The 15,445-nt window shown below is 30.2% G+C and overlaps 1 protein-coding gene across 10 annotated transcripts in view; it reads right to left on the reverse strand.

Annotated features, from left to right (window-relative positions):
• The window catches only part of LOC145297575 (uncharacterized), a 362,397-nt gene that overhangs the window by 71,323 nt on the left and 275,629 nt on the right, over positions 1 to 15,445 (reverse strand). For 3 of the 10 annotated variants that reach the window (XM_080143592.1, XM_080143591.1, XM_080143601.1), the window contains 2 exons: positions 12,384 to 12,992; positions 1,015 to 1,113 (listed from right to left, as the gene is read on the reverse strand). The exons of 2 other annotated variants lie outside the window; for them this stretch is intronic. In XM_080143592.1, coding sequence (XP_079999718.1) covers positions 1,015 to 1,113; positions 12,384 to 12,992 — 708 coding nt within the window. The remainder of the gene's footprint in view (positions 1 to 1,014; positions 1,114 to 12,383; positions 12,993 to 15,445) is intronic. 5 more of the 10 variants (XM_080143595.1, XM_080143594.1, XM_080143602.1 and 2 more) reach the window with 2 other exon arrangements.

A 15,445-nucleotide genomic window follows, 5' to 3' on the forward strand; every position in this document is an offset into this window, starting at 1 on the left:
AATTATTAATTGAACCACAATTTTATAAAATTACAACTAATTTTCTTAAGATAATGTTTTTAATTTATATTTATGAAATTATAAAATGTGCAAATAATAACTTTCAAAACTTCAACCATTTAATACACAAGAATTTGCTAAAAACTTTTCATGCCAAAAATTATTTTCTATTTTATAGTTTAAATGTTTCTAAATTTTTTGCGAATTTTGAAACACAATGTATTTATTTTTTTTTTTACATTTTTTTTTTTTTACATTTTTTTTTTTTCAACTAGTAAAAAAGATTGAAGTAGCTGGTTTGTTCATAAAGAAACCAAAATACCTTCTGGTGTATTTAATTTAAGGATTATTTTTTAAATAGGATTTTTTAAAATTTTGTTTTAGTACTTTGCACTATGGCATTTTTTTTTTTTCAATTGATATTACGACTAATATTCCTGAAGAAATCAGATCAAAGGAAATTCAGAAAATTATTTAATCAATAAAGAGTGAGAAGGAAGTTTCCTTCATATTGAGAATACATCTAAACTCAAATAAAAAATGTGTTATTTTCCTTCCATTAGCGTTTTATAAAAAGCAAGCTAGACTAATTTTAAATATTTGTGGAGTCATGCTGGTTTCATCTTGGCTACAGTGAATTTTCTTCAAGAATAAGAGGTTAGCAAAATTCTTTTCAAAGATATTTTTCTAAAAATGTTAAATAATTATGGCGAAAAGAAAAGCTTTTTTTTCTTTTTTTAAATCTGTGCAAACAAAGATCAAGAATAACAAGCATGAAACAACAAAAAAAAAATCACTCAAAAATGGGGAAACATAACGCACGGAGGGACAGGCGGACACAAATTGATGAGCAGAAAAAGAGTGATGTGTGCATAACAAATGAGACGATAAACTTATACGGAAGCTATACTAGAGCAACAACAGATTGACGAGCAAATTGAAAAAGTGCTAAAGCAAAAGCCATTCATTCAAATTAAATGCAAAGAAAAACAAAAACAGTGTTTGTTGCTTTACCTCCGTCTCAAGCAAATCAACGAGCATACCATCCCCTGCAGACAAGGAGCCATCAGGTTGATCCTCAGAAGAATCCATAAATGAGGCAACACTATGATCCTAAAACCATTGAAAAATAATCTACTGTCAATGAAAGTTTTCTTTTTAGACCCTGCAAAACCTCAAAATTACAAACCCCAATAAATTACATAAAACACCATATTTCTACTTCAACTCCCATCCAATGAAAATATAGGTTTGTAAAAAAAATGTTAAATATATATATATATATATAGCAATCCTTTTCCACTAGGATAAAAAAAATGGATATCATTATTACCATGAAAAAAATCCAACGAAGCTTTAAAGGGTCATTTCTGTTAGAATTGAAGTTTACAGAAAAAAAGAAAAAAAAGAAAAGAAAAAAAGAAAGAAAGAAAAAAAGGAAAAAAGAAAAACAAAGAGAAAAATTTGTATTATTTTAGACTACTGTTCTCGTCTTACATATTCTTATCACATTTCGGATGAAAAAGTAACCTGACCTTCTTCAGGTGCATATTGTTGAAATCTAGAATCCATACAGAATTTGGAACTGAATACTTTATTTAATCCACAGAAGTAGGTTGTTCTCGTTCCATTAGCCATGATCAAATAGAAATCTTAATTCTTAATTATATTCTTAGTATCACATGTACTGAGGATTGAACCTTCAGCTTCCAGAAAACAGTCACTTAGAATTGATTATTACTTAGCATTTATATTCGTTGCATCATGCCACTAAAGTAAACGTTACGATAAGAATTACATCTAAAATGAGAACAGTATTCCAAATAATCCAAATTATAAAACCTTATCTGAAAAATTCTAAAATCAAGAGAAAACACAAGGGAAATTGAAATGAATGTGTAATTCCCAAATTGCCATCATTGGCCAATGGAAACCTAGCTAATAAGGATTGCTTCAGATTTGCAGTCCTGCACACAAGTTTAAGAGTGCGCAACACCCACAGGTATCATTGTGGTTAGCTAGATAGTGTATGTGGACTCAACACCCTTTCATGTAGAAGGAGTATCTGCAGATATGCTAGTCAACGCTATTGTCCGATGAACCCATGACATTGCTGGTTTCCTATTGACCCTCAAACCTGTTGGCCTTGATAGAAGGAATAGCAAATGGCATGATAGCCTGATTGTTTTCCTTTCAAAAAAGTAAATCACTAATATGGAATGTGACTTGTGTTGATTCTTCTGAGTTCTTATTTGTAGTTGGCAATAAAAATTGGACATGTTACAGTGTTAAAGGACCACAAGCAATCAAAATATGCTCTCTTCGATAGATTTGTGTTCAACTGATTGCCGTGAAGAGGAGTAAAGTGATAAGCCCTGCATCACAAAGACTTTCTCAACAACCTTGGTCTATTAATAACCATTACACTGGGAACCATCATGAATTAACTTCACAAGTGCTCTCCATTGTCATTATTAAAAAAAAAAGCATTAAGCCAGTAGAATATTCAATGAAACTTCCTGATATTTGCATATTGGTTTTGAAAAAGTACATTTTATTAATCATCTATTATTTGTTGTTAAATAAATTTTAATAGTTAAATTAAAAATAAAATTTTGTTAAAAAAAAAAAAAAATCACAAAAGTATGTATGTTACTTCACTTAAAGCACTTTTTTATTTTTAGACACTTAAATTAAAATATTTAAACATTCAACATTTTCATTATGTACAAAATGCCATAAAATATGGGCAGGGAAAGCTATCTCCTGCCAGTTGCAATGATGGCTAAAGCATTACCCTGTCACAATGCCAGCAAGACACGTTTTGCGAGGTTTGTGCTTTAAGCAAGCTGCAATTGCATTAATCATCTGAAGGAGTGCAATTAAATGAGAACCAACAACTGGAGTAAAAATAAATCTCTTCACAAGAAAATATTACTGATGACTAAAGCTGGATAATTTTTCTCATACTGATATACTAATTCAATCATTATTTTTCCCCCAGTTTCCAAGCACACATTTACACAGTTGAAGAATTTCAGTCAAAACAAAAAGAGGCAGAAAGAAAGCTTTGGGACAAGTTTGAAATAAATTCCATTGCAGAGTCATTTTCATCTTTTATAAAGTTATAGAAACAAAATTTATCACAAAAATAAATAAATAAATAAAAAGTATACATAAATAATTCACTAAGAAAATATGAATCATCAATTCTTTGCAAATACATTGGAAAACGGTCAAATATTTCAAAAGGAGAAAAAAAAAGAAGCTTTTTCAAATGCACTGAAAATAAAAATTAGACATATCAAGTTAATGTTTTTTTAAAGGCAATTATAACAATAAACATACTTAGGCAGATAACTGTTTATACAAATAAGCTTTTTTTCAAGCATTTTTTAAATTTTATATGCTGTAAATTGTGAATTCAATCTGTAATCATTGGTTAGTATCTGGTTGGCATAGATCACATGAATAACCTGGAACTGCAATGTTTGTTTTTGCAAACTGGTATCAGCCTTCACCATGATTATATTTCACATAGATCTAGTATTCCTAAACGTTCACCAATCATAATAAAATAATAACATGATAAAAACCAGGGTTATAGAGTTTGACAGAACAAGGCCCAATTCCAAGGTATTCAAAATATCTGACTCTTTATTTTAAAGTCTTCCAATATTTAGACTATTGGTTTCTTGGAGATTAAAAATCTGACCGACTCCTAAAACCCGACTCTACAACCCTACTAACAACATAGAAGCAGTTCACAAAGAGTTAGAAAAAAATAATTGATAATATACTTTCTTACATTCACCAATCGAAAACATTTATTTATGATGTAAGTAAAGATAACTCGATTTAAAATTTAAGGGGAGGCAAATCTGATAAAAAATCCTTTAACTCACCTCTACAAAATCTAGTATTTTAAACTTTTCCATTCACAAAAAAGTGTTAAACTAATGTTTAAGATATTACTTTGTTAATAGAAACTATATATATAAAACTATAAAAATGCATATTTTAAAGCTAATCATGCAATTATATTATTTAAAAAAATATTTGCTTAATGCATTTTTTCCATAGTGGGCATAAATTTGCATGTTGGCAAAATGACTTTCTCCATGAAATTCTTTATTTAACATGTTCATACCACTGTAGACAGTAGTAATACAAAGCTAATGCTAGTCTGAGTAGAGTTAATTTCAATAGTTGGAAGTGAGAAGTGTTGCAAACATTCACACAAAAAATCCACTGAACTGTAGCTTTGTCAATCCTCTCTAGCCCTTAAAACAAGTTTAAGAAAATTATGAATAAATATTTAACACAATTATTGTATTAAATATACGTTTTTGGTAAATCCCTGGGCAAAAACTATATTTTCTTTAAAAGAAAAAAAAAGAAATGACAATCTTATACCATTTTCTAGGATAATTGTTTATGAAAGAATAAAAATAATTTTCTTTCAATATGAAATTAATTTCACATTTCAAATACTGAATTACCATCCTTAGACTTTTGTATTAAGCTTTGTATTTTGATTATACAATAAAAAGTAAAATATATAAAAAATAAAAAAATAGATGTAAGAATTAAAGTAAGTATTTACAAAATATAAAAAACAAAATGAAAAGTCTGAGATCAATTGGATTAGGAAAGCATTGTATGTTAAACAGAACAGAAAAATGGTACCCAAAACAAAAAAAATGTTATCTCATCTCGTGAAATTTTATTTCATCTCATAAAATGCCTGATTTAAAAATTCTATGAATTGGTTGTCAATCATGTTGTGTCATATTATGCTGAAACATGTGTTTTGTAGAGGATTGGTTTGTAGATTAACTTGTTTTCTAGATATATATTTAGTAAACAATAGTTTCAATTTAACCCAGAGATTGGACCTTGACAGATGATACAACTCCTCCCTGACATGGTAGACCTATGAATAATGGTAATTACGATGTGACTCCACACTCCATAAGGGAGGGCTCAACACTGAATCACCCAGAACACTCTAGTTTAAATAAACTCAGAAAGAAAAAAAAAACAACAAAAAAAAAACAATGTATAATTTGATAACACTTTTAGATAGCACACTAAAAATGGATGCAATCAAAATGGGAGTTTAGCAAACAAACCTAATAAAAAATAAATCAGTATTAAGAAAAGGAAATTATTGATGATTAACAAAATGGGTGAAAACATTTTTTAAACATAATTTCCTGTTCAAATTCTGTGAACAAACACATTTTAATAAAATTTAAATCAAAAAGAAAAACAAAAAATAAAATAAATGATTCAATATTTCCAACAAGATAAATAAATGAATCAAAATATTGTGAACCCAAGAGCAAACAGTTTTTACTGCATCAGACAGAAATGAGTGGAAACAAAAACATTAAGAACTAAATTAGAAAGATAAAAGAACCAAATAGAAAATAGAATTGAGAGGGTTAGAATAGAAGGGAAGCAGTCAAAGAATAAAGAGTTGATAAACAATATACAAAACTAAAATATTGTGGTCAAAGTAGAAAAAAAATAAAACTTAAAAAAAAAAAAAAAAAAAATGTTTTTCATTCAAAGTCAAAAATGCAAGATAGCTAAAATAAAATAATGAAAAAAAAATTATAAAAAAGGCTTAAATAAAACTATTCAACGAAAAAGTGGAAGTATTTGTGCAAATAATTGGAAAATAAATCAGTCTCAGCTTAGATTTTTATATCTGTAATAAATAAATATTGAAGAAAAAAATTCTTTAAATTTACTAAATGATAGGTAAAAGACAATTACAATGAAGCATTTCATCATCAACGTTTGAATCATTAATCTGAAATTAGAATTAAAAAAATTATTCTAAAAAGTAAATTATCTCCCTTTGCTTTATAGCACCTTATCTTTCATTCGATTAAAGATGAAACTGATTGTCCAACCCATGACTTGACCTTCAGTTATGAATTAATGTGCCAAATAATTAGAATAAATTTTTCATCAAAAGATGCTATGAAATATATGTAACAATAAAATTTTGGATTTCCTTGATATTTATATTAATTGCACACAAATGAAACAAAAACTTGTTTATTAAGCTTAGAATCATATAAGCTATAGATAGACATTAAACTCTTTTCAATTTATATTTTAAGAAATATCAAGTTGTTATATATTACTAATATAATGGAGGTTTCAAACAAACTTGACACTTTTCTGAAAGGAAAAAAAAGATTATATCTTGGCCAATAATTGATGTATTTTCAAAATCAAGGTGCATCACTTAGAGGTTCTTTTAGCGAATACAACTCACTCAAAGCAATTACACCAAATCTTCACCACAGCCTCCATGCAAAACCTTAATCTGAAGTACACATCCTAAACATTAGTTTGATTCTGCTACCACATATACAACCTTGCTGCAACAACCCTCTCAACCCATTGCTTAACAACAATAGCCATCAACTCAATATTGCAATCAGAGTTAAGTCTGAGTGCATTTTCAAAGACGTGGGATAGCATAACTCATCCTTTGCTGGAAACATCCCAAAACTATCATAGTTTGAAGATGCAGACTGTATGCTAGAAATCTGTCCTTTGTACTGTGCAATAGATCATAAGAACCAGAGTAATCCTAACATAGCGGGGGTGGTCTTGGCTTTCTTAATGCATTTCTTTTAGGTGTTGACACAGAGTCGCTGACTCTTGCAACTCTTGTATATGGAGTAGCAAATATCCTTATTGAGCACTTTACTCCTAGTTGCCATTCAAACGACAAGCTTTGCATTGCTTAGTTGGGATCTTCTGATACGACTTTTAGCAGTTTTCTTGACGATTTTTATTGTGCGGATACAGTAAAAATGTTTACTATGTTTCCACATCTTCATCTCAATTCTCCAGCCTTCACGGAACATTGAGCTGTAGCTAATATTTTGGAATTTTTTTTAATCCAGTGCAGATCAATATCTTTTGATGTTCTGATGTTATCCACCTATTCATGATTTCCATCTCTGAAACCCATTAATATTACACAAAAACAGCTATCTATTGTATATTACTATTAAATATTTCAAATTATTCTGAAATGGAAGATAAAAATAAAAATCAATAAATGTCTCAAACAATCTCTCTCTCTCTCTCTCTCTATATATATATATATATATCAATACAGTAGAACCGCAGGATATGGTGACTCTAGAATCATGTTTTTTCAGGTTACTATATGGAATACAATGTTTTTCCGGGCCCTGGTTACGGTATTTGCTCCGCCTTATGGTGTTATTTATAATGTTATTTGATCATATACATGTGTATTATATATTGTACTGTATTTTGTTACTAATTTTTGATGCCATATCCTGGGGTTTTACTGTACTTTCTCTCTCAGAGAGAGAAAAAGAAATAGCAAAAATAGATGATGAAAACATAAAATTGAATAGATTACAATATTTGTTTAATTGTTCAATCTAGTATATTCAGCTTTTTATTTTCTCAATAGGTTCCAATGTTAAGATCATATATATATATATATATATATATATATATATATATATATATATATATACTAGCAAAAGTACCCGTCGTTGACTGGGTTCAAAAACAGCCTACAGAAAATGGACACTGATTTATGAAAGTATGATAGGTTATGAAAAGGAAGGGTTGTAAAGAGATAGCTTTGAATTTGAGGGTATCAAAACCAAAGCAAAATATGATGAAAGTAAAAATAAAATAGATAAACCCCATAATTATTATACCATACATGTTCACACTGAAACACTTATCACAATATTCTGTGGATCTATATAAAAAACCTTGTTAAACTTTGTGACATATTTCCATTCTATGGAGGTCAGGTGCGAACGAACACCCCATAATTTTATTATACCATATTTCTTCAAACTGAAACATAATTATCAAAGTATACTTATGCAGATAGATATGAAAAGTTTTTATTAAAGTTTGTGCCTATTTCCATTCTATGGAGGCTATGCGCGAATGCAGACCCCCACAATTTTATTATACCATCCCTATTTAAGTTAAAACATACTTATCAAAGTATTCTTATGTACATCTATATCAAAAACACTTGTAAACTTTTTATTTTTTAATTTTTTATTTCCATACTTTGTGAACCAGGCGCGAACGCAGACCCCACAATTTTAATGAACCATCGTTCTTCCAGATCAAACATACCCATTCCTGTGTTTCGATACATTTTCCATCATTATATGCAATCAGTTTTTTAAAATAGTCAACCATCCAGGAGCCTATTCGTGACCAGATACACACACAGACATTCAGCTTTATATATATATATATATATATATATATGATTGTTGAGCTGGATTAAATCCGACGATATGAAATAAAATGGAGGTGGAAGCACCTGAATACTCAACGTTTCGCCCGATTTATGCGGGCTTCTTCAAGAGGGATTTTTTTTTAATCTCTACGATATTTTAACTTTTAGACGTAATCCACCACACTAGTTTACTCTAATTAATTTTCTCTCATAAAATGTATATATATATGTATATATGACATCTAATTTACATAAGGAAAACATGCTGCTCTCCCCCATCATTATATATAGCCCCAATCCTCCGACTCTCTCGTCAATGACCATCCCTCTTGAAGAAGCCCGCATAAATTGGGCGAAACGTTGAGTATTCAGGTCCTTCCACCTCCATTTTATTTCATATACATATATATATATATATATATATATGAAGAGCTGTGATACAGCAAAACAGTATCTATGGATAACACATATATATATTATTTTCTCAATGAATTTTGTAAACAATATTGTTACAATTGACGGATATTTTCCATCAATTATAACAATATTGCTTACAAAATTTATTGAGAATATATATATATATATATATATATATATATAAAATTGCAAATATAAATCTATATAATTATAAAACTCAAATGACATAACGGGTGTTGTAACCCAACATCTGGTTTACGATTTCTGGTTACGCATGTGTATATAAACAAATAATCAACACAATAAAACGTATTGTTTTACTGTGTACGTTTTCAGCGTTCCAATTTTTTTTTTTTTTTTCACGTTTAAATCATCCAAATAGACAATTGTTAATACTTTCTGCATTTTGTTTACATCGTTCACTTCCATATTACGTTTAAGTTATTTTAACGCAATTTACTTACAAATAAATCTACTTTAACCTGTTGACAACCATAAAAGCATTTTACAATGGCGATTTACCCACCGTCTTCAATTTTTTGTTTTAATTTATTCTCCATTTTTTTTAATACACCTTTCTTAAAAAACATTCATACATTTTCTTCTACACTACCAACATAAATAACCCCGAAAATGTTTTCTTTTAATTTGGGTTACAAATAAATAATCAACGTGATAATAAAACATTGTTTTACTGTGTACATTTTCAGCATCCCAATTGTTTTTTTTTTTTTTCACGTTTAAATTAAAAGATATTTCAAAATTTGAATTTAATTTGAAGTATCATGGTATCTGTTCAGTACACATTTACCTATAAGTATGGTAAACCACTTATAATTCAATGGCTAAGCTTTTTGTTTTTTTTCAAAAATAAACAATTATAAATAGAACGACTCATAGAAATCTATATTCTTTTGTTCATTTTAATATACTTTCATAGAAATGTTTCTGTTAAGTCACAAAAAACTATTTTCTTTACGTCACAAGTGTCACGCTCATATATTAATTCCATAGCTAATATAACATACCGACCCAACGGGTCACGGGTAGTCTAGTATTATCTTAAAATTAGAACCTATCGAGATAATAAAAAGCTCGATATACTAGCCTGAACAATTAAATAAAATATTGCAACTTATTCCATTTTTTCATCAGCAATTTTTTCCTATTTCTCTTTTTCTATCGGAGAGAAAGTATTAATATTTTCAACATCTAGTTTTATAAATTATAAACTATTAAAATTATAAAAAATATGAACTCATATTTGCTGTTTAATGAGTTACATTTGCTGTTTTTGGAGATTTATGACTAGCGAAACCCATGGTTCAGTTTTATAAAGAAAAGTACATGCAATGAAGACATTCTCAGCTGAAAATTGACATACAGGAGTAATTCTATAATGTGTTAAAGGGAAAAAGAAACAAAAAATATTATAGGTAAGCAAAGGTATGTATCATAACTTTAAACATGAAATAAAAAACTTACCGAAACGGATATCTTGTTAATATGGCCATACTCAAAGTAGAATTAAATAATGAAAAAACTAACTTAGTAAAAAAAAATTACTTTAGAAAAGTCTTAGCAGACATTTTGTTTAACCAGGAAGGAGAATGTTAACTATTTGGAAATAGAATCTTAAACTTAATTTTCTATTCTTTAATAAGATTAAAGTTTTACAGAATTTGAATTGGTTTACTTTCTTCAGAGTGACCCAGTGTTATATTTTTGTTGTTACATAAATCGTATGATGTTAAAAATACAAAATAAACATAGAAAGAAATAAGTTAATATGTATAAGTATTAATAATGAAGTGAGTATATTAGTTTTACAAAAGTTCTATTCTTATATTTCATGAAGCTGGAATGTGGAAGAAAGGTAGTGATTAAATTGTTTGTTTTTTGTTCAAGGCAAAATTCATGAAACATTGACTCAGTAATGAACAATAGTTCAATAATATTTACTTTCCTCCACATGAGAACAATGTCTTTTTTTCTTCAAGACTTAAATGTTGCTGGATAACATAATGGATGTTGTGTTATCTCAGACGATATCTAGAGAGATGCAATAGAAAATTCAAGCAGTCATTTAGGGTTCATTTCTATAAGTAGCTATTATTCTTTCAATATCTCATATGAATCAAAGTATTGGGACCGAGGATCATTAATGTTTTGACCAAGATATGCTGAAAAATGAAACAGTCAGTCAGTGAGCTGTATTTGTATATTTTCTGGTTTCAATGACTGGAACCATGGTGATGGGATCGAAAATATGAGGTAACCTCAAAAAATATATGCACTTAATCATTTCTATAAAAATTAATCATGAAGATGGAGATGAGTACTGTGATTTATCAGTAAGATGAAGCAACACCATATTGCTTCAATACATCACATAGATACCTCCCTCCCTGGATATAGATGAACCTCATTATACAGACCAGCCTTAGCCTGCACATTCAACAGACATAATTCCCATTGGATTATTCTGTTTGTCTATGCTAACAGTCCCCTAAACTATTGCTGTACTCAAGAATAGCATTTTAACAGAATTTATGAGAATTCCTCGTGACGTGTTGGACAGACTCATTAAAAACTTTAATGGCTGATTAGCCACAGTGTTTTAACACCAAAGGGCTTGGATTGAGCACATGCTACCGAGGTGATATACAGGGAAAACACTTATGTCACACAAAGCTTACATGTTTGTAAGTCAGGGTTATAATAAAAAAAAAAAATTAAAAAAAGGCCAAGTTTTCCTTTCAATAATAACTTATTTTATCACAAATGGTTACATTTTTTTTGGACCAACCTGTATTTTTTTTAAAGGCTAATAAAATATTTGCTTGGATGATTAGGAAATTTGTTTCACAGGAAGCAAATATAATTGCTAGAATATTTAAAAAGATTTCATCTATAATCTAGAATCTAATCCTGGGCACCATTTGCTAGACATGAAAATTGGGATATAAAATTAACATTGGAATGTGTCCAAAGAAAAACAACTGAACTAATAACAGGTTTAAAGAATTGCAATTATAAGAAAATGGTGGAACATAATTGAAGAGAATGATGTTGGTACTGGCAAGATTTACAATTTAGAGATGAATTTGACAGACATAGTACTCTACAACAACAGTAAATGTATTTCCAGAGACAAACTAGAATACTCGTCCCATGGCAGATAAATTTAATTCTCCAAAAATAGAACAATTTTGCATGACTGAGGTCCCTTTACTAATATTAAAATCAACATATTTTTTTTTTTTTTTACATAGGCATCACCACTTATCAAGGCCTTGAGGCCACTCGAGGATAAGGGTTAAAGAGTGTACAGTAGAAATTGGATTGGATATAGTAATGCTAGTAAATCTTATGTTTAGAATATTTATTCAAATTTTGATCAAAATTGATGACATGATTTTGATTCTAGAAAATGCATAAAATTTAAGGATCAAGATTAAGGAGTTCAAACAAGAAATTGAAATTCAGAATATTTGTACAGTTTTAGATTAATAATTTGGTATGTTCATCTTGTTTTGAAATTTATAATTAAAAAAAAATTTTTTTTTAATACATTAGTTTCTAAGAGATGAATCCTAACCAAAAATGGAAGAAGAAAGATGACGTTGATCGCAGCTTGCTGAAAAAGATGCTCAATCTAAAAATCCGAATCACTTACCAAACCAGATGAATGATCATATTCCTCAGAAGAACCAGATTCAATATGAGCCGAATAAGACGAGTCAATATTATAACCTGGCTGCTCAGTTTCAGGGGGTGGGGATAAAAGCTTTGGCAGCTTGGAACGAGTCTTATCTTTGACCCGGGCACTTGGGGACTTTGTTCGATGAGGCAAGTAACGGGTTTCTGTCCTGTCGGTTTTCTTCTTGTGCAGATCACCACTGAGGAGGGCGTTATCACTGCCTTCCACATAACGACCAATTGGGGCGAGCCAATTAATACCACTGCCCATGGTGCTAGTGCCACTGCCTGGAGACTTTTGGCTCTTGGATGACGGCGTAAAATCGACAACATCCACGTTGTCTTTGCTATTTACAGAATCGGAATCAAATGATTTGAAGTAACTGGAACTGCTACTGCTATTAGCGATTTCATGAACCTTTAATGCCTTATTAACATTTCCTGGATTTATATCGGAATGATGCCGCCTGATGCCTCTAGTAGGTTCTTTCCAATTTAGCATATCAACACATACTTTTATGGCTTGCATCCAGTTCTTTCGAAGACCGGATGTCATGGCAGTCAAAACGTACTCTCCATTTTGGTTCTGAGAAAGAATGAAATAAAATTAAAAATTAAAAATAGAAATAAAAAACAAAAAAAGAAATTGAAAAAAAAAAAAAAAAAAAAAAAAAAAATACTTATAATGAATGGGTATTCAGAGGATTTCAGTACTTTGATAGAGAATCCTGAACCAGTTCCAGAAATAGCTGAAGAAGTTTACAATTTGAAAATCCCCATTTCTTTCAAGAGCAAATTTCATTTTTATTTTGTAGATGCTAGAAAATTTTTGTAACTAAGATAAAGATAACCTATCATCAGATTTCTATAATCTGCTTTTGTAAAAAAATTTTTTTTTCTTTTTTTTTTTTTTGAGTTTTCAAAATTGTAAACTACTTCTGACATTCTGGGACTAAATCAGGATTCAGTGTCAAAGTATTGAAATCCTTTGGATTCATGATAAGTACCAAAACGAAAATAAAAATGTAAATGTATGCATCAATATATCAATAGTTAAATCATATTGGCACAACAGTTTATGTAGTTAAGAGAAGTTGAGAATGATTAGTAGTTTGATGGGTGCCCATTTAAGAATATCTTTGTGCTGTAAGCAAACATGCTTCCTCGATATTGAAATGAGTATCACCCTTGCTGAAAGTCTAGTCATCAAAACACTAGTATCCTGTCAAGGAGTGATTCAGGCCATCAATTCCACTTAATGCTATAAAATAGAGGTTAAGCACTCATCTCCTATCAGTCTTAAAGATTGGAAAGTAGCTTTACATATTTCACAGTATATCAGTAACTGTTGTAACTACTACATATTTACACACTTGTCTACGGAACACCCTAGTTCATTGGTGGCACTGGCATGAAAGGGGAAGGGTAAGAGGATCTACCACTCTTCATCTTCAATATTTAGATTATCTCCCTTTTTCATAATATTTCTCAGTACTAGAATTTATACTTGACTCTTTATAGAATACAATTATAAAGTTGATCCCAGATATCAGACTTCTGCACATCACAGAAAAGTGGTCATCCTTTTTATACCAATTTTTTGTTAATTTTAGTTGAGATGCATCACATCTTAGTAGATATATTTGGTAGTTATACAAAAAGTTTCAAAAGTCAATGGATATCCCATGTGCCTGCACAGGAAGTTGATGGTTAAGCAAGGGTTGCACAAACTTCAACCACGTCTTTACTGAATCAGCACTGTTCAAGTCCAATGGCAAAGGAGAAAGTCAGGATGATTGGAAACAATGCCGAGATAAGCAGACAAAGATTAGTGTTATTTCAAAGTTTTCCTCCTAGACTTGTTGTACAACTGAAGTTTCAGTCTACCTGTGAATTTAATCCATAGCTGGATAAAGGATATATGGATTCATACCTTTTAAGAGTATGAGTGAAAGTGATGTAGTGGTTCTTGTAGAACTTGAACCTGGCATGCTGAGCCCACAATTCATGTCTGCAACAACTATACCATGCCATTTAAACATGCACACACATTTATGAGAGGCATTCCAAAGGTAATGCCTTCTATTTTTTATTCCACCCAAATGGATCAGAGAGGATTTCAAATTGCATTGCTATGATTACTGAACTTATGCATTTATGATCTGAAAATTTCATCTCCCAGTTTCAGATACTAACAGTGTGAGACTAAGAAAGCAACCCGTCATGGAGGTGCATCAGAAGAGATACATCATTGAATTCCTGACAAAAGTGCATTGAAAATGGTGCTATGTAGGAAAATAAATTCTCCAGCACAAAGGGTCATTTGTTTTAATTGTACCACTCCCGTCTTTATAGCTCTTTAACTTTTGAGGTAAAAAAATAGCAGGCTTACTTTTGGACCTACCTTCATATATGTGCAGGGTGTTGTTACAAAATCCAATGTATGGTAAAAAGTAAACTAAATAGTAGGAGGTGTTGAGGTATATGGTGAAACCCTTAAAGGACAAAATTGCAGCTGGACGCACCTACATCTTGCAGCAGAATTCTGCTCCAGGAAACAAAGCCAAGACAACCCAGATGTAGATGCTAAACAATGTTTCTCACCACTGGTTGACTGCAACCCGCTTATTTCTTCTGGGGCTTGAATGAGGCCAAGACCAACAAACACACCCACAACATTGTCCAATCTCTAAAGATTGCAATTGCTGATATAGACAAAGATACGACCACTAAAGCAGGCAATTTATTTTATGAAGAGATGGTTGTTTCAGCTAGCAGCAGTTACATTCAAAAGTAATGTATATAGTAATAATAGAAAAATTCCAAAATTTTTCTCTATTCTGATACAATCATTAATTCTGTTTTAAATTCCGGATTCTGATACAATTACAGATTCCGATTCTTTCAAAATCACTAAATATTTATCTACAGAGTTGTTTTTCTTTAGTTAGCATAAAAATCCATGTGAAATATTTTTGTGAACATAAAAATATTTCACATGATCTGTACATTTAAATTTTGTTTTTAACTTAAAACCAA

The sequence above is a fragment of the Euprymna scolopes genome, chromosome 18, assembly GCF_053919585.1.
Source record: "Euprymna scolopes isolate OS-2025 chromosome 18, ASM5391958v1, whole genome shotgun sequence".
Classification (NCBI taxonomy): Eukaryota; Metazoa; Mollusca; class Cephalopoda; order Sepiida; family Sepiolidae; genus Euprymna; species Euprymna scolopes.